Raw genomic sequence first — 18636 nt, 5'->3', positions numbered from 1 at the left:
AAGGAATCTTGCTCCTCTTTGAGAGAAAGCTGTTACAGCCAGGCTCTGCTCCACTCCCCTATGGGAGTTTCCCAGCAGAGGTGTTCATTGCTTTTCTGCTCTGCTCTGCTGTACTATGGAGTTTCCCAGCACAGATGTCCATTTCTTCTCAGATCCATCCCGAATTGTTACTTCTCTGCCTCACTCAACTGAGAGGGAAACCACTGTAGAGATGTAGCAGTCTGCTCCAGTTCCATGCAAAAAGTTGTTACTTATGCACTGCTCCCAAAAGGTAATTTCTCATCAGAGGTGCCCATTGCTTCTCTGCTCTACTCCATGAGGAAGTTTTGATCTGCTAAGGCAAAAGAAGTTCTTCACCCAAAACGGATACAAAATACATACATTTAGGCCGGGTGGTAGTGGCGCATGCCTTCATGGGAGGCAGAGGCAGGCGGATCTCTGTGGGTTCGAGGCCAACCTGGACTACAGAGTGAGTTGAAGGAAAGGTACCAAAGCTACACAGAGAAACCCTGTCTTGAAAAACAAAAAAAAAACAAAAAAAAAAAAAGATACATACATTTATTTGAGAGGGAGGAATCCAGGTGAGTGGCTCTGCCAGGGTAGAAAAGGGCAGCTGCCAACTGAACAAGCACAGGATTTATATTGAGCTTCTTAGGGGTGTTTTTCCAGGGAGATTATTTTCAAGTTGGGAATTAAACTTGAGCTTAAACAAGCTAAGAGATTGGCTGGATTTCTTGCTTATGTATTAGTTGGTTTCAAGCTCAGGGATTGGTTGGTTTTGTGTTCAGTTGGTGGAGGCAGAATGTTTCTTTGCCTCTAGTTTCAAAGTCAAAATGTGTTTCTTTCACTGGCCCCTTTTAACCTTTTGACTCTGATTTCACGGCTAGGGTGTTTATTTCATGGGCTCTGGTTTCAAAGCCAATGTGTTTCTTTGGCTCTGGTTTCAGGGTCAGGGTGTGTTTCTTTGGCTGGCCCTTTTACCCTACACAAAGGGCTTCATAAATTCATAAATTGATTTTTCCCATGGTTTAGCTGGTACAAACAATATAAAAATGGACATGTTTGAACAGATTATTGACACTGTCAGCTTTTTTATCTACAGAACAAATACTTTTGTGCAAATGACTGTAAGTGTGTTGTCTAAAGATCTTACCAAATAATCTATAAGAAGAAGCCATTAGTATCTTTTTCAGGTACTCAAAGATTATTGAAACATGCAAAGGCTTTAACAGATTGATTGCACAGAAAACGTTTTACTCCTCAATAAAGTGAAAAACTATAGCATACTGACTACATTTATAGGGTGTCACTGCAGAACAGTTTTTTCTCATGATTTTGAAGACTACGGACACATGCAAATGGTTTACCACATTCACTACATTCATAGGGTTTCTCTCCCGTATGTATTCTTTTATGCCTTTGAAGAGTACTCTGCTGTGCAAAGGCTTTACCACACTGATTACATTCATAGGGTTTCTCTCCAGTATGTATTCTTTTATGCATTTGAAGATGACTTTGACAGGCAAAGGTTTTTTCACACTGATTACATTCATATAGTTTCTCTCCAGTATGTGTCCTTTTATGCATTTGAAGATTACTCTGCTGTGCAAAGGCTTTACCACATTGAGTACATTCATAGGGTTTTTCTCCAGTATGTGTTCTTTTATGTATTTGAAGAGTACTATTACATGCAAAGGCTTTTTCACACTGAGTACATTCATGGGGTTTGTCTCCAGTATGTGTTCTTTTATGTATTTGAAGAGTATTATTACATGCAAAGCCTTTTTCACACTGAGTACATTCATACGGTTTCTCTCCAGTATGTCTTCTTTTATGTATTTGAGTACAGTGCTGTGCAAAGGCTTTACTACATTGATTACATTTGTAGGGTTTCTCTCCAGTATGTGTTCTTTTATGTCTTTGAAGATCACTGTATTGTGCAAAGGCTTTACTACATTAAGTACATTCATATGATTTCTCTCCAGTATGTGTTCTTTTATGCCTTTGAAGAGAATTATTACAAGCAAGGACTTTATCACACTGATTACATTCATATAGTTTCTCTCTAGTATGTTTCCTTTTATGCATTTGAAGTTGGCTTTGACATGCAAAGGCTTTTTCACACTGATTACATTCATAGTGTTTCTCTGCAGTATGTGTTCTTTTATGCATTTGAAGATTACTGTGATGAGAAAAGGTTCTACCACATTGATTACATTCATAGGGTTTCTCTCCACTCTGTATTCTTTCATGTCTTTGAAGAGTACTATTACATGCAAAAACTTTATCACATTGATTACAGTCATAGGGTTTCTCTTCAGTATGTTTTCTTTTATGTATTTGAAGATGACTTTGACATACAAAGGCTTTTTCACACTGATTACATTCACATGCATTTGAAGATTATTGTGATGGGCAAAGGCTTTACCTCATTGAGTCCATTCATAGGGTTTCTCTCCAGTATGTATTTTCTCATGCCTTTGAAGCTGACTGCCATAAGCAAAGGCTTTAACACATTGAATATATTCAGAAGATTTCTCTCCACTTTGACTTCTTTCATACGTGCAAAAATAATTGGCACATGTAAAAGCTTTACCACATTCAATATCACTGTGTTTACAATCATATTGTTCTCCTTAATTAAGGATTGCTTTGCATTATTTTGAAGAGACCTGTGATCGTTAGATCCTTTATTACATGGTTCACATTTACTGAATCTTTTTCTATAAGAGATTTTTTACATATCTGAAGAGAACTTGAAAAACTCAGAACTTTATCACCCTTACTGCATTCACAAATCTTCCTATATTGTAACCTACCACAGCTATATCTGATGAGAATGGCAAAAGTCATAAAGCCAGCACAGCTGCTTGACAAAGATACAGCAAATCTGAGCCACATGATGGCCTTTGTGCCACCTTTGGTTTTAATCTCCACCTGTTGCATACTTGGGAGATTTTTAATATTTGAACAAAATGGGGATACTGGGCTGATGGAAAATTTCACATGAATCATTTATGCCTTCTCCCAGGAATGCTACTTCTAAGCTTCCTCATGACAGTCCTGAACATACTACATCCCCCTGCTTCTGTGGAGATGTCCTTAGCTACTTGAAGGTCTTTCTTATGCCTTGGAGATTGTGATGTACATAAAAAAGCCAAAAGTCTCTTTATGAGGTGATGAGACATTCTTGAAACATCTGTTCCTTTACTTTTGCAGGAACAACACATTCAAAACAAACTCAAAAAGGTCAACATGATTTGGTGGGCTAAAGGAGTTGGCCATAGTTGAAATTGCAAGACTCTTCTCACTATACACTCAGGCAATTATGGGGCACATATAGCAGCAAAGTTAGATTAGCTGAAGTTACCTCGGCCCTACACAGAGACTTATATTGATGAACCAAAAACGGAATGCAGAGGTAATATAATAAAATGCCAGGACCTCCCTTTCTCATAAAAGTTAGCACATGTATAGCCATTGTGGTGTCATATGACCAAGGAACAACAGATTAGACATATAGACAAATTCTGTAAAGATATAAAATATAAACATTGTATGATACCAGAATTTGAATAATAACTGCAGCAGGTTTGGACTGAGTGTATTTCTCATTCACACTGACTGTTAAGAGTTAATAATAACATGCTTGTGACAGGACAATATGCCTGGGATGGCATACAAATTTTGTTTTCATGTAGCATCCTTGAAGTAGCCATTAGAGCAACCAGCCTGAGAACAGGCTGTCATATACCTCTACATTCTTAAGAATTGGGTTATGGGGTTAATGAGTAAAAATTATTAACTCTGTTTATCAATGATGTCAGAACTTGAGGGAAATGATTAGAAAAAATAACTTTGTTTATCAATGATGATTAAAAGATGCTCAAGTGAAAATGATTTTGTGTATAAATAAAGCCTGTAAGAGATAGAGGTTGTCAGAGTAGGACAAGCCATGTCGAGATATGGTTCTTCTCTGTCCATCTGTCCTAAAACAAAACTAAGAGGTGTCCTGTGTCTGATTCCTATGATCTTCATACCCTGCCCACATCCAGAGCTGGACTCCAGCAGTGAGTCATACCACATTTTCTAAGTTAACTAGCACAAACAGAAGTATTTACACAATTGTAGAGTCACAAACCATGACATAAATACAACAGATGGCAATTAATAATTAAAGTCAACCCACAAGATTAATAATTATCTGATGGGGAGTTCCACTTAGAAAAAACCATTGGGGTACAGTCTGTGAATGACTGATTGCTTCTGTCTTTATTTTTTCTCATGGGTCACTACATTTCTTTCCTAAAACAGCTATAGATATTTTCTCCACTGCTTGTGTGTTTATCTCATGTATATATTCCATCTACTAGGCACACATGTATCTGTGGATGGTCAGGAAGATGATCTCTTCTTAAGCTGTACAGTTTTGATGAATAGAAATAATACTGGGATATTTTTCATAACTCAGACTGACATAGGAAAATAAAAGTATTCTCAGCTACAAACAAAGACATATTTTTATACATTTAGCTAATTGTAGACCTCATAGCAAATCCACAATGGACTAGTTGCCCCTGGAGATGAATTGTACAAGGACAAATTCCCAGGTGTCTATTGCTGTACCAAGGTGAGGCATGAAACAACTTTTGTGCCAGTTTTTCCACTTATGAAAACCTAGCAGATAACATGAAAACACAATTCCCTGTACAAATCCTCTCAGCAATTGACTTTCTGCATATACTCCTAACCTTACTTTATGACACAAGACTCAAGGTTCAGCCAACTACCTATTCATTGTTTAGGTCCTGAATTTCAATGTCACTCTCTGTTGGGGAATGCTGATTACTTAAACCTGCAGGCTTGCTTAATCACTAGCCAGTCAGCATGAACCCCTAGCCTGACAAACTGTCATTTTCTCATATGTTATCAAAATGGCTCAGACAATGAATATATAACTTATATATTGTCCAGAGTTTTCTTGTTGAAGGAGATGTGGGCAGAAAGAGCTGTGTAGAGAGATGAGTAGCTATGTAGAAGAGAGAGCTGTGCAGAGAGATGGAGTAGTAGGTAGCTATGTAAAGATGTATGTAGGAAGAGATATATAGAAAAGAGATGTAACTGTGTATAGAGATATATGGCTGTATAGTAGAGAGACATAGCTGTATAGAGATGTGTGGCTGTGTAGAAGAGAGATGTAGCTGTAGAAGAGAGACATAGCTGTGTAGAGACAGATTTTTTTCAAGATGCAGTAATACAGAAAGTTACCATCAGAATATATGTGCTTTCTTCCTTGCACCCCCCAGATAGATAAAGTCTAGTCCTTGACACATTTGTGGATTTCTTTTGCATACCTTGGTGCTGACTGGAGGTTTGCACACCAGGCAGCAATATCCTAATACTCATAGGGCTTTTCTGCAGTGTGAGTTTGTTGATGTATTAACAGTAAAGCTGGAAAACCAATTACTTGTATGCTTGAATCAAATTCAACAAGTATACTTAATGTGGGGACTCTTACATATCTTCTAATTGCTCTGAGAGTGATGTATGTTTTGTCTTTCCATATCACTATGCTCACATGCCTTGTATCCAGAGTAATATATGATCTACCTAGTAAAGAAAGAATAACAAATAAAAGGTTTCCACATTTAATTCACTGTATGACTTTCTATTCCTCATAGGCTTTTGGTATAAGGATTAAAGTTTCTCCACAAAAAATGTCCCTTGACTTTTGACTCTAATTTCCCCTCTCACTCAACTGAGCACAGTCACAACAAATATGCCTTTTGTAAGACAGCACAGCTCTCATGGTGCTATGATTCAAATGGCAATATCTGTTAAGGCATTGTTTTCTTGTTTTTTTTCTTAAAATAATGCATGGCAAATGCAATTCACCTACCTGAAATAGAGGTATATGGTTTTGTGAGAATTTAATAATCATCAACGCACTATAAGCTGTGCTTATTTACACTGTTGCTTTTGTTTAAAACTTCCAGGGCACATAACAATTTGTTCAGAGGCACAGTTGTATCACCTAGCACATGAAAATTACCTTTCATATCTCCTAGAACTGTGATGATGTTCTTTGATATTATAGTCTTCCAAACTGTATCCTAAAATATACTACCAAAAAATGTATGTTATATTATTGAAAATTGTGCAAAATTTAAGTTACTATCTTCAGTGAACCTTAGAACTATGATTGATTCATTCACCTCATTCATCTTCTTTCTCAATCATATTAGAGAAGCAGCAATAACCAAAGAACAGTTGCTTATTTTAAAATGTGAAGAAAAATTCAGTCTTACCTATAGTAGTGAGGTTCCTGTAAGTCTCCAACATCACATCTTTGTAGAGATTCTTCTGGGAAGGATCCAGCAAAGTCCACTCTTCCCAAGTGAAGTCAACATGCACATCATCCTAGGTCACTGCATTCTAAAACATCCCATACATGTGTACAACAGAAAGCATGATACTGACAACATAGCATAGTCATATAATTCTTGTGCTCCCCACACTTATTCCATGACATATACATTATAATGTAACCACTAAGTCATTTTGAAGAAAACTTGATAGGAGGGTCATCTCTGTCATTTCTGTACCGTTTGAGTGGAATATCACCTTACAAGAGAAATGCCTATTAACAAACACAGAGAGACAAATAAACAGATCAACAGTACACAGTACACATGAGAGAAATTGTGTGAGCAGTTACTAACTACAGAGAAGAAAAATAAGATAGATAAACTGGCTTACACCTTTAACCCCAGTACTCAGAAAGAAGAGGCAAGTATATCTGTCTCTGAGTGGAATGCCAACCTAGTCTATGCAATCAAGTCAAGGACAGCCAGAAGTACATATTGAGATCCTGTCTCCCATGTAAAAAAATTAGTCAATCTTGCCAGGTGGTGGTGGTACATGCCTTTAATCCCAGCACTCGGGAGGCAGAGGCAGGTGGATCTCTGTGAGTTTGAAGCCATCATGGTCTACAAAGTGAGTTCCTGGAAAGGCACAAAGCTACACAGAGAAACGCTGTCTCAAAAAAAAAAATCAGTCAAACTAACAAAAATGATAGAAAGAACTCAGAGGTTTTTACTGAAGTGCCTACAAAGAGTTATGCATTCATTCCAGTTCTGTATTCACCTTGCAGAAACCTGAAGTGCCCTAATTTATACTGTAACATCAATAAGATTTTACTAAAAGATTATTTACTAAAATATTATTACTAAAAGATTTTACATTAATAAACAATTACAAATGGACAGATGAAAACATAAACGATATAAATGTTGATCATATATAATCAACACAGGGCAGGAGAGATGGCTCAGTAGTAAAGAGCTCTTGCTGGTCTTGCATATAGGTAGGCTCAATTGCCAGCTCTTGCTGGTCTTGCATATAGGTAGGCTCAATTGCCAGTACTTACATGGGCATCAGAATTATTCATTATTCCAAGTTCAGGGTTTCTGAGACCATCTTTTGAACACTGTGAGGTGATCACCAGGTACCCACATGGTGCATACCCATGCATACAAGTAAAATACTGATATTCACTTAAAAAATTCAAAACAAACACAACAGGCAGCAAGAAGGTCATGCACCTACAATCCAATGACTCAGAAGGCTCAGGCAATATTAATGTCATGAATACATGCCATCCTGGGAAGCAGAATGATAACCTCTGCCAAATTTTTAAATTCAAGGTATGAGTAAAGCTTAGTACACTAGCATATGCTTGACGTGTACAAAAACCTACACCACAGGCCCATCACCCAATAATATAAAAAAAAAAAGCCAAGAATGTTGGCCCACCTTTAATCCCAGGATTTAGGAGCCAGAGTCAGGGGGATCTCTGAGTTCAAGCCCAGCCTGGTGCACACAGCTACTTTCATGACAGCCAGGGCTATAAAGACAAACCTTGTCTTCAAAAACAAACAAACAAACAAACAAAAATAAAACAGCAGGCTACCAAACTGCCTTAGCCTGTAATAGCAATTGCTTCTACTGTATTTTATGTGATGGTCATCCACAAAGAAAATGCATTTAGTCACTTCAATGATCCTCATAGTCTGCAACAGCCCCTGAGCTGTTCAAATGTCCAAAGTCTCTTCTGATACTCAAGACCATCTCTTGACAGTGCCATCTTGTAAACTCATAAATCAAGTTACATCTTTCCAATACACAATAGATGTTGGAATACCATTACCATTCCAAATGAGAGAAATGGAGACATAGTGAGGGAAGACTGGACCAAGGCAAGACTGAAACACAGTAGGACAAACATCAAATTCTTTAACTCTGTCTCAGACACATAGGGCTTCAGTTTCAAAGGGCTTAGATGGCCCTATTCCTGCAACTTCTCATACATCTCTCTTTTTGGTTACTTTCACTATCTATATGCAGCTCAGTCTCCATGTAAAATGTCTCATACCTTAGATATCTCAACATCTTGTGGTCTCAAAATGCTACCCAGGCTGTTGTGGAATGTTATTTTAAAATGTGTTATATCTGTTTATGTTGAACATTTGTTTTAAAAATGCAAAGATGTGTTGCATTCTGTTGTGTTGCATTTGTTTAACTCTGTGAGACTGTGATACTTTGCCTGTCTAAAATATCTGATTGGTCTAATAAAGAGCTGAATGGGCAATAGCTTGGCAGGAAAGGAAAGGCAGGGCTGGCAGACGGAATGTGAGGAGAAATCTGGAAAGGAAAAAAGGAAGAAGAAGCAAGAAAATGAGAGGACACCAGGGGCTAGCCACCTAGCTACACAGCAAGCCATGGAGTAAGAAGTAAAGAAAGGTATAATCAGAATAGAGAAAGATAAAAGACCAGAGGCATATAGAATAGAGAAAGATAAAAGCCCAGAGGCATAAGTTAGATGGGATAATTTAAGAAAATCTGGCTAGAAACAACCCAAACTAAGGCTGGGCATTTGTAAGAAAGAATAAGCCTCTGTGTGTGTGAGTGTTGAGAGCTGAGTGGCAGGACACCAAAAGAGTAAAGAGTTAAAAAACAAAAACAAAAACAACCAATAACATCAAGCATCATGCAATGAACTCTTACAGTCTTCTCACTGGGTTTCTGACTCTGCCAAACACAGATGCTTGCAACAATCCTGAACTGTAACCACAGAGTAAGAATCTTGACCTTAAAATTTGATTTTCTTGTTTCCAGGACTAGCCCATGAAGGGTGATCCTGCAAAGTTTGATTTCTTAATTGGGATGGACATTAACATACTTGGACCACAGGAACAGCAGATTTTGTATGAAGTTGCTTCCTGGGACTCGAAATCACTTTGCTTACTCCTTCCATAAATTGAAGCTTTAGCTGGATGGAGTCTTATCCTTAGGGCACCTTGGTATGCTTCCATTCTATAGCAAGGGCCTCCTTTATAATGATGATTAATTCCTTGAAAATCCCTGCCTGTTTCAGCAATTGACTGCCACCTGAAACTCACAGCTATCCAGATGGATCTCTGCCTCCTGAGTTTTAGAATTAAAAGTGTGTACCACCATTGCCTGACCTCTAATCTAATCTGTGTCTAATCTAGTGGCTTGCTCTGTCCTCTTGATACTCAGGCAAGCTTTATTAGGGTACACACTATTATCATTGTAGCCTTCCACCTGGGGGAGAGGGGAATCATTCTATTCCACATTGTGTAATGGGCTGTGCAAGCTAGCCACATTGTGTGCAGGAGGAAGACTGGAAAGTGCCTATGGAGTGCAGGAAGATAGCAGGGTCAGCTATCTTTCATGGAGCCAAGGCTAGTACTATTGAAATGCTTACCTGTGTAAATTTGGAAAAGTCTGGGTCTGGAGTGGGAGGCAGGGCCAAGGAATCACTGTGCTATGTCTTTAAGCACAGGGTAACCCTAAGGGACTTTCTCTTGTCACTCAGTCTTCAGGAGCCAATCAGGGCCTCCAATCTGTCAGTCAGAAGTGGTGCAGGGCTCTTGCTGGGGCCAGTTCAACTGAGACCCTTTTGAGTGAGGACTCAAGAAAGACATGGCAGTGGCTTGTTCTGCTTCTCTGATCTTTCAGCTTTCACCCCAATATCTGGCTCAAGGTTTTTTATTATAAGAACATTTAACATTTGAACAACAGAAGGGTGCCCAAAATATTAGCAATTAAGAGAGATTTTAGGACAAAAAAAGGAGATGTTTGCTCTGTGGCTCCATGCTGAGGTCAGGTGAACTGAAGGTACTTTTTATCTGGTTGTCCCAGGGACTTCAGACAACCAGAAGAGAAAAACAGGAACTAGATCACAAACAAGATGATAGATCTTTCTCCCATCAGAAGGCTGGATGATAGCTCCATTGCTTTAGGAGTTTTCTTCTGAAATGCATTTCAATCACCTGAAATTTTAATAATAATAAAAAGTGTAGTCTTCACAATAAGTTGAATACTTAGAGAGAAAATGAGCAAGGAAAAATGCTTTTATGGGCACTATAGTTAGCTAGCATGTGTTACTCAATGGGCAGCTGAAAATACAGCAGTATTAGTCAAGGTTCTCTGCTTGAATAGAACTGATAAAATAAATCTCTGTATGTATTTAGTAAGTGGATTTATTAGAATATCTCACAGACTGTAGTCCAGCTAGTCCAGCATTGGTTGTTTACCAATGAAAAGTTGAAGAATTCAATAGTTCTTTAATCCATGAGGCTGGATGTCTCAGATGGTCTTCAGTATATACCAGAATTCCTAAGATCTAGGCTCTAAAGATAATAAAGAAATAACCTTCCCAGCCACAGCCAGGACAATCATTCAAAGAGAAAGAGCTTCCTTCTTCAATTTCTTTTATATATGTAGTCTGCCACCAGAAGATCTGACAAGATTACAGGTAGATTTTATTACCTCAAAAGATCAAGATTAATGAAGGATTTTCCCATTTCAAAACCTTTAATTAAGTAAAATCCTTCCCAGGTATACCCATTTCTTTGTATATTGGTTAATTTCAGAGGTAGTTAGTTTGACTACCAAGAATAGCCATCACAACAGTCAAGATGGAAGAAATGAGAAAAATTTCTTGCCTGCAGGAGGCAAGGAGAGCATAGGAGTTATTTCCAAACCAATGTTTTTCCAAAACAGAGGAAGCATGGGGATTTTACTTAGGGAGTCTGGACATGTTCATGTAGCATTCTCCCACTTCTTAAGCATGCTCAGTTAACAAATCCACTTCTGAACATAATCACAATCTAAAACGAGTGACATTTAGGACATTCTCACCTCAAAGTCATGCAGGAATTATATAAGTTATAAAAATGATGGAAAGAAATATCTCTGGCATGTTCATATTGTACCACAAGGTCTAAGCTGAAAATCAAAGAAATGGCACTATGAAATTAGATTGCTTTGGAGTCTATGATGCCTGTCAATCATAATGTTTCATCTAATAGATAGATGTATTAGTTCTCACAAAACAAAGGACAGGGAATGCAAACACAGAAAACATCAAGGAAAAGTTACCTATCAGCACTATGGTTACTGCTCTTAGTTTGATAGCTCTGCTGAGCTATTTTCAGCACAGAACAAGGTTGCTTTTACCTCTGTGCAGATGGCTCAGAAGAAGGTCACAGCTTCTTCTATGCGGGACAAGGAATTCATTTTAATTACCCCTGGATGCTGTCTGTCTCAGGCCTGTGACATCACTGCAGAAAATTCCATTCTTTCCTTTTTTCTTTTCTTTTTTAAATTGGTTTTAAATTTTAGTTATGAGGGTATTTTGCCTGAATGTGTATGTTCACAGGACCTACAGAGTCCAGAAGAAGGTAGGAGATGCCTGGGACTGGAGTTACAGCAAATGGTTAGCTACCATGTGGGTTCTGAGAATGGAACCTGGGTCTTCTGTAAAAACACTCAGAGTTATTAATTGCTGAGCCATCTCTCTAGCCCCTCTTTCTATTTAAAATTTATTTCTATACAGTTTATTTAAAAAATGTAACACCACTTTCCCATTTTTTCTATTCACTCCATCCCTTCTCAAATAGTTTGCTTCCAATTTCTTCCTTGTAAAGTATGAATGAATAAGTATGCTAAAATATATGAAGACACCCTGCTGAGTCTGTTTTTCTTGGTTTAACGTACATGGTTGCAGGGCTGATGATGTAATAGAGAGCAATAAAGAATTATACATTAGTGACACAGAAAAGGACTCAATCTTGTATGTTGAAGATCACTATTAAAAGTGTGTTTCAGTAAGAAGTCTTGTAGATGTCAATTAATTAATATCTGGGTTCTTTTTATATTGAGCAGAAAAAAAAGGTAGTGAAGTAGTTTCATTTCTATTAAAAAGATAAAATAACCCTAACCCTAAAACCCTAAACACTAAACCCTAAAACCCTAACCCTAACCCTCTAACCCTAAACCCTAACCCTAACAACCCTGACCCTGACCCTGACCCTGACTCTCTAACCCTGACCCTGACCCTGATCCTGACCTTGAGTGATCCTGCCCCTAGCCTACCTATACCTCTGTAGATACCTATAGCTCTGAAGAGAAAGTACCCTGACTGCCAGAAGTCAGACTATAGCTACAGCTGTGAAGGGAGGCTATCATGGGTACTTACTGCTGTGGAGGAAGGAATCTTGACTGTCAGTAAGTCAGGCTATACATGAAGCTGTGTTACAGTGACAGATGGTCTCCCCACAGAGAGCCATTACAACTGGGCCCCATTCCACTATACTAAGAGTTTCCCAGCAGAGATGTCTGTTGCTGCTCTGCTCCACTCCCCTAAGGGAGTTTCCCAGCAGAGGTGTCCATTGCTTCTCTGCTCCACTAGGGAGTTTCCCAGCAGAGATGTTTCTGCTCTGGCTCCAGTGAAAAGTTGTTACTTCTGTTCTGCTCCCCTAAGGGAGTTTCCCAGCAGAGTTGCCCATTGCTTCTCTGCTCCACTCCACTAGGGAGTTTCTGATCTGCTAAGGCAAAAGAAGGTCTTCACCCAAAAGTCATTCAAGATACATACACTTATCTGGGAGGGAGGAATCCAGGAAAGTGGTGCCAGGGTGGAAAAGGGCAGCTGCCAACTGAACAACCACAGGGTTTTCCTAGGGCTTCTTGGGGGTGGAGTTTTTCAAGGGAGATTTTCAGAATTGGAAATGTTCAGATTTCAATCCCTGAGCTTGAACAAGCTCAGAGACTGACTGGATTTCATGGTCACAGATTGGTTGGTTTCAAGCCCAGGAATTGGTTGACTTTTTGGCCAAGGGTAGAATGTTTCTTTGGCTCTGGTTTCACTAGCCCCTTTTAACATTTTGGGTCTGGTTTCAGTGTCAGGGTGTTTCTATGACTCTGGACAAAGTGTATGTCTTTCACTGTTTCTGGTTTCAGGGTCAGGTTTCCTTGGCTTGCCCTTTTATACTACATATAGGGCATCATAAATTCATAAATTCTTTTTTTCCATGAGTTAGCTGGTGCAAACAATATAAAAATGGACATCATAATGCTTGAACAGATTGTTGACACTGTCAATTTTTTTCTACAGAATAAATGCACTTGTGTAACTGATTATAAGTGTGTTGGCTAAAGGGCTTATCAATACTTTATAATAAATCCTCAGTATCTTTTTCAGGTAGTCAAAGACTGCTGTAATATGCAAAGGCTTTAATACCTTGATTGCACACAAAAAGTTTTACTCCTGTATAAAGTGTAAAACTTTAGCACACTGACTACATTTATAGGGTTTCTCTATAGTATAACTTTTTCTCATGATTTTGAAGATTACTGATATATGCAAAGGCTTTACCTCACTGATTACATCCATAGGGTTTCTCTCCAGTATGTGTTCTCTTATGCCTTTGAAGATGACTGTGTTGTGCAAAGGCTTTGCCACACTGATTGCATTCATGGGGTTTCTCTCCAGTATGTGTTTTTTTATGCTTTTGAAGAGCACTGGGATATGCAAAGGCTTTACCACATTGATTACATCTATAGGGTTTCTCTCCAGTATGTGTTCTTTCATGCCTTTGAAGATGATTGCGTTGTGCAAAGGCTTTAGCACACTGATTACATTCATAGATTTTCTCTCCAGTATGTGTTCTTTCATGCTTTTCAAGATGACTGTCATATGCAAAGGCTTTAACACATTGAGTATATACAGGTTTCTCTCCAGTTGGACCTCTTTCATGCCTGCAAGTATAATGGCACATGTAAAAGCATTACCACATTCAATACACTGTTGAATCTTTATAACTGTATGAATTAATTTTACAATTTGGTGCAATTGTAAAGAGGAATTAGATTAAGGTTTTATCACTGTCTTTACACTCATGTTGTTCCCCTTCACAAAGGGTTATTTTGCATATTTGAAAATACCTGTGATGGTCAGAACCTTTATTACATGGTTCACATTTACAGAATCTTTTTTTGTGAGTTTTTTTTTTACATATTTGAAGAGAACTTGAAAAACCCAGAGCCTTACCATCCTATTGCATTCATAAATTTTCCTATGCTATGAGTCATACTGAATTTGGTAAATGAACTAGAACAAACAGAAGTATTTATACAGTCCTAGTAATCATAGGGTTTTTCTTCAGTTTGAGTTTGCTGATGTATTAACAATGAAACTAGAAAGCCAATTACTTGTATACTTGAATCAAATTCAATGAGTACATTCAATGTGGGGACTGCTACATATCTTCTAACTGTTCTGAGACATATGTTATGTCTTTCTATATCCCTATGCTCATATGGCATGTATCCAGAGTGACATATGATCTACCTAATAAAGGAAGAATAATGAATAAAAGGTTTCCATACTGAATTCACACAGTTTGACTTTCTGTCCTCATAGACTTGTGGTACAAGGATTAAGTTTTCTCCACAACAACTGCTCCTTGACTCTTGACTCTTAACTGCCCCCTCACTAAACTTCACTAGCACAATCACAAGTAAATGAGTTACACTAGCTTTACTATGGACTATATTTGTGTATTAGAAAGTTTTGGAGACATCACCTCTTCAACCTGAATACCTTTTGTAATATGAGTGATATGAAATAAATGGGCTGACAGTTCTATAGCATAGCTCTCATGGTGCTATGACTCAAATGGTGATATCTGTTAAGGCATTGTTTCCTTGATTTCTTTTTTAAAAGAATATCATGCAAATGCAACTCATCTACCTGAAACTGAGATATATTGTTTTGTGTGAATTTAAGCTGTGCTTATTTACACTGTTGCTTGCATTTAAAACTTCCAGAAGACATTACAATTTCTTCAGAGGCACATTTGTATCAGCTTGAACATAAAAATTACCTTTCACGTTTTGTAGAACTTTGACAATATTCTTCAATATTATAATCTCCCCAACTGTATCCTAAAATATAGTACCAGGAAATATATATTATATTATGGAAAAGTGTACAACATTTTAATTTCTATCTTCAGTGTACCGTAGAACCATTGCTGATATGTTCACCATATTCTTCTTCTTTCTCAATCAAATTACAGAAGAGCATCAATAACCAAGGAACAGTTGTTGCCTTATTTTAAAACATGAAGGAAAATTGAGTCTTACCTATAGTAGTGAGATTTCTGTAGGTCTCCAGCATTACATCTTTGTAGAGATTCTTCTGGGAAGGCTCCAGCAAAGTCCACTCTTCCAAAGTGAAGTCGACATGCACATCATCTAAGGTCACTGCATTTTAAAATATCCCATACATGTACATATAATACTGAAAGCATGATACTGATACTATTCCAAGTATATACTTCTTTGACAGTATAGTTGCCGAGGACAATTTTAAGAGTCATGCCATATTGCCTGCCTGAGTTAAGTTTCTGTTGTCCAGTATTGAGCCACTAACCAGAAACTTTTGACATGCCTGGACAAGTTCTGAGTTATTAGAAAATAACTTAACATTTCCTTATCTTTCTGCTACAATGACCATTAGTAACAATGTTTTGTGGTTAGGTTGCTTGGTTGAGTTGCTTGGCAACTCAACAGTCCCCTGATCTTTGCCCAGAGAAAGTTTCCTGGTCTGCTTCTATAAAACCCACCTGAGAAAAATAAAAATTTGCAGCTTGATTAGTATACTGTCTTGCTGTCAATTCTTTGTGTCTCTTGTCCCTTTCATTTGCCATTCCCCCTTCTAGGGTCTCTGCTGAAGATCCCGCTGGCCAGGACATATAGTCATATAATTCTGGTGCTCCCCACACTTATTTCATGATATAGACATTATAATGTAATCACCAAGTCAATTTAGAGAAAAACTGAAAAGGATATTCACTTCTGTTATTTCTGTACCCTTTGAATGGGATATCATCTTGCAAGAGAAATATCTATAAACAAACGTAGAGAGACAAATAAACAGATCAACAATACAGAGTACACATGAGAGAAATTGTATGAACAATTACTAACACCAAAAACAAAATTAAGATGGACAAACTGGGTGTATTAGTTCATACCTTTAACCCTAGCAATAAGAAGGCAGAGGCAGGTACATCTGCTTCTGAGTTGAATGCCAGCCTAGTCTATGTAATCAGGTCCAGGACAGCCAGAAGTACATAGTAAGACCCCCATCTCCCATGTAAAAATCAGTCAAACAAACAAAAAAGATAGAACTCAGGTTTTTCCTGAAGTTCCTACAAAGAGTTATGCATTCACTCCAGTTCTGTATTCATCTTCCAGAAATATGCAGTGCCACAAATTAAACTGTAACATCAATAAAATTTTACTAAAAGGCACTATGTGTTTAAACAGTTACAAATGGGCAGATGAAAACATTAGCAATTGTAGAGAGCCGTGCACGGCCGTGCCTCCAAGATGGCGCGGCGTCTGGTTTCTGCCTTCCCAATGGCAGGTGCTCCTTATTTGGCTAAGGCTAGGATCTGGCTTGCTTCTGCACACCTGGACCTAATCTGGCTTGCTTGCATATGTCTGACCCAGCGGCATTGTCCACGTGGCACCACGGGGTTGATTGCCCAGTGGCTATAAAGGGCGTGGGCTGACTTTCCCAGTGGGTGACTGTGAGAGTGAGAGAGGAGAGTGAGAGAGAGAGAGAGTGAGAGTGAGAGAGAAGAAGAAAATGACTTTCCCCGGGGTCAGAAGATTGTTCAAGGTTCCTGAATAAACTGCTTAGAGAAGAGCCTGGCGTTGCGTCGTGTCATCCTTGCTGGTCGAGGCGGACGCGACAAGCAATATAAATGTTGATGAAAAATAATCAACACAGGGCAAGAGAGATGGCTCAGTAGTAAAGGGCTCTTGCTAGTCTTACATATAAGTGGGCTTAATTGCCAATACTTATGTGGTGGATCATAATTATCCATTATTCTAAGTTCAGAATTTCTGAGACCATGTTTTGATCACTGTGAGGACCAGGTATCCACATGGTACATATCCATGAACACAGCTAGAACACTCATATTCATTTAAAAAATCAAAACAAAAACAAAAAGCAGGAATAAGGTCATGTACCTGTAATCCAATGACTCAGAAGGCACAGGCAGTATTAATGTCATGAATACATGCCATCCTGAAGAACAGAATGATACCCTCTGCCAAATTTTAAAATTCAAAATATAGGTGAAGCTCAGTACAACAGCACATTTGACATGTACAAAAACCTACATTCCTGGGCCATAACCAAATAGCATAAAAACAAAAAAAGCCAGGAATGTTGTTGCTCAAATTTCTAATGGTCTTATAATAAAAAACCAAGAGCAGACATTGGGGTAAATGCTGAAAGATCAGACAGATAAAGGAACAAGCCACTGCCATGTCTTACCTCTAGGACTCCTCAGCCTGAAAAACCTTCAGTTCCTGTCTCCTCACACCTTATATACCTTTCTCCTCCCAGCCATCACTTCCTTTCTGGTGCTGGGATGAATGGTGTGTATGCTTCCCAAATACTAGGATTAAAGGTGTATGCCACCACTGCCTGGCTCTGTTTCTCTTCTAAACTGAGTCAATCTCATGTAGTCCAGAATGGTTTTAAACTCACATAGATCCACACAGATCTCTGCCTCCCAAGTGCTAGGATTAAAGGTATATGCCACTACTGCCTGGACTCTATGTTTAATCTAGTGGCTTGTTCTGTTCTCTAATCTTCAGGCAAATTTTATTAGGGTACACAATACATCACCACAGAATGTTGACTCACCATTAACCCCAGGACTTGGGAGCCACAGCCAGGGTGATCTCTGAGTTCAAGGCCAGCATGGTGTACAGAGGTGTACTCTTAGGACCTACAGAGCTAGACAGACAAACCTTGTCTCCAAAAACAAACAAAATAAAACAGCAGGCTACCAAACTGCCCTAGCTCTGAATAGCAATTGTTTCTACTCTATCTTATATGATTTAGAGATAAAGTCTATAATGGTGGTGAAGGAATGACAGCACAAGAAGAAAGCTGGGTGATTAGTTTCAACCACAACACAGTAGACACAAAGAACAAGAAATGGGTTGAGGTTATAGAGACTTGTATCATACAACCCATGAGGAATTTCATCCAGAAAGACTCTTTCTACTAAAGGTTTTACAAGCAACTGAAAGAAAGTCACCAAGGAGATACACATGCAATTACATCATCCTATCTGGAAGGCTTTTATTAAATCAACTACATTCTGACCTAGGTCAGTATAGGCTCATGGTCATCCATTAAGAAAATGCATTTAGTCACTTCAATGATCCTCA

At 38.4% G+C, this 18636-nt stretch overlaps 1 protein-coding gene across 1 annotated transcript; it reads right to left on the bottom strand.

Moving 5' to 3' along the window:
• Positions 1-1501: 1501 nt before the first annotated feature.
• LOC131901967 (zinc finger protein 844-like) lies at positions 1502-17584 on the bottom strand (the record flags this gene model as incomplete). Its single annotated transcript, XM_059253003.1, has 4 exons — positions 17572-17584; positions 15517-15636; positions 13795-14127; positions 1502-2002 (listed from the first exon to the last, which is right to left on the bottom strand). Coding segments are annotated over exons 1-4 (967 nt in total), but the record flags the coding sequence as incomplete, so codon positions are not given.
• Between the last annotated feature and the right edge of the window lie 1052 nt (positions 17585-18636).

Source organism: Peromyscus eremicus, unplaced genomic scaffold, assembly GCF_949786415.1.
Source record: "Peromyscus eremicus unplaced genomic scaffold, PerEre_H2_v1 PerEre#2#unplaced_876, whole genome shotgun sequence".
NCBI lineage: Eukaryota > Metazoa > Chordata > Mammalia > Rodentia > Cricetidae > Peromyscus > Peromyscus eremicus.
The sequence above is the reverse complement of the archived record's forward strand: the minus strand, read 5'-3'. Positions and strand labels throughout refer to the sequence as shown.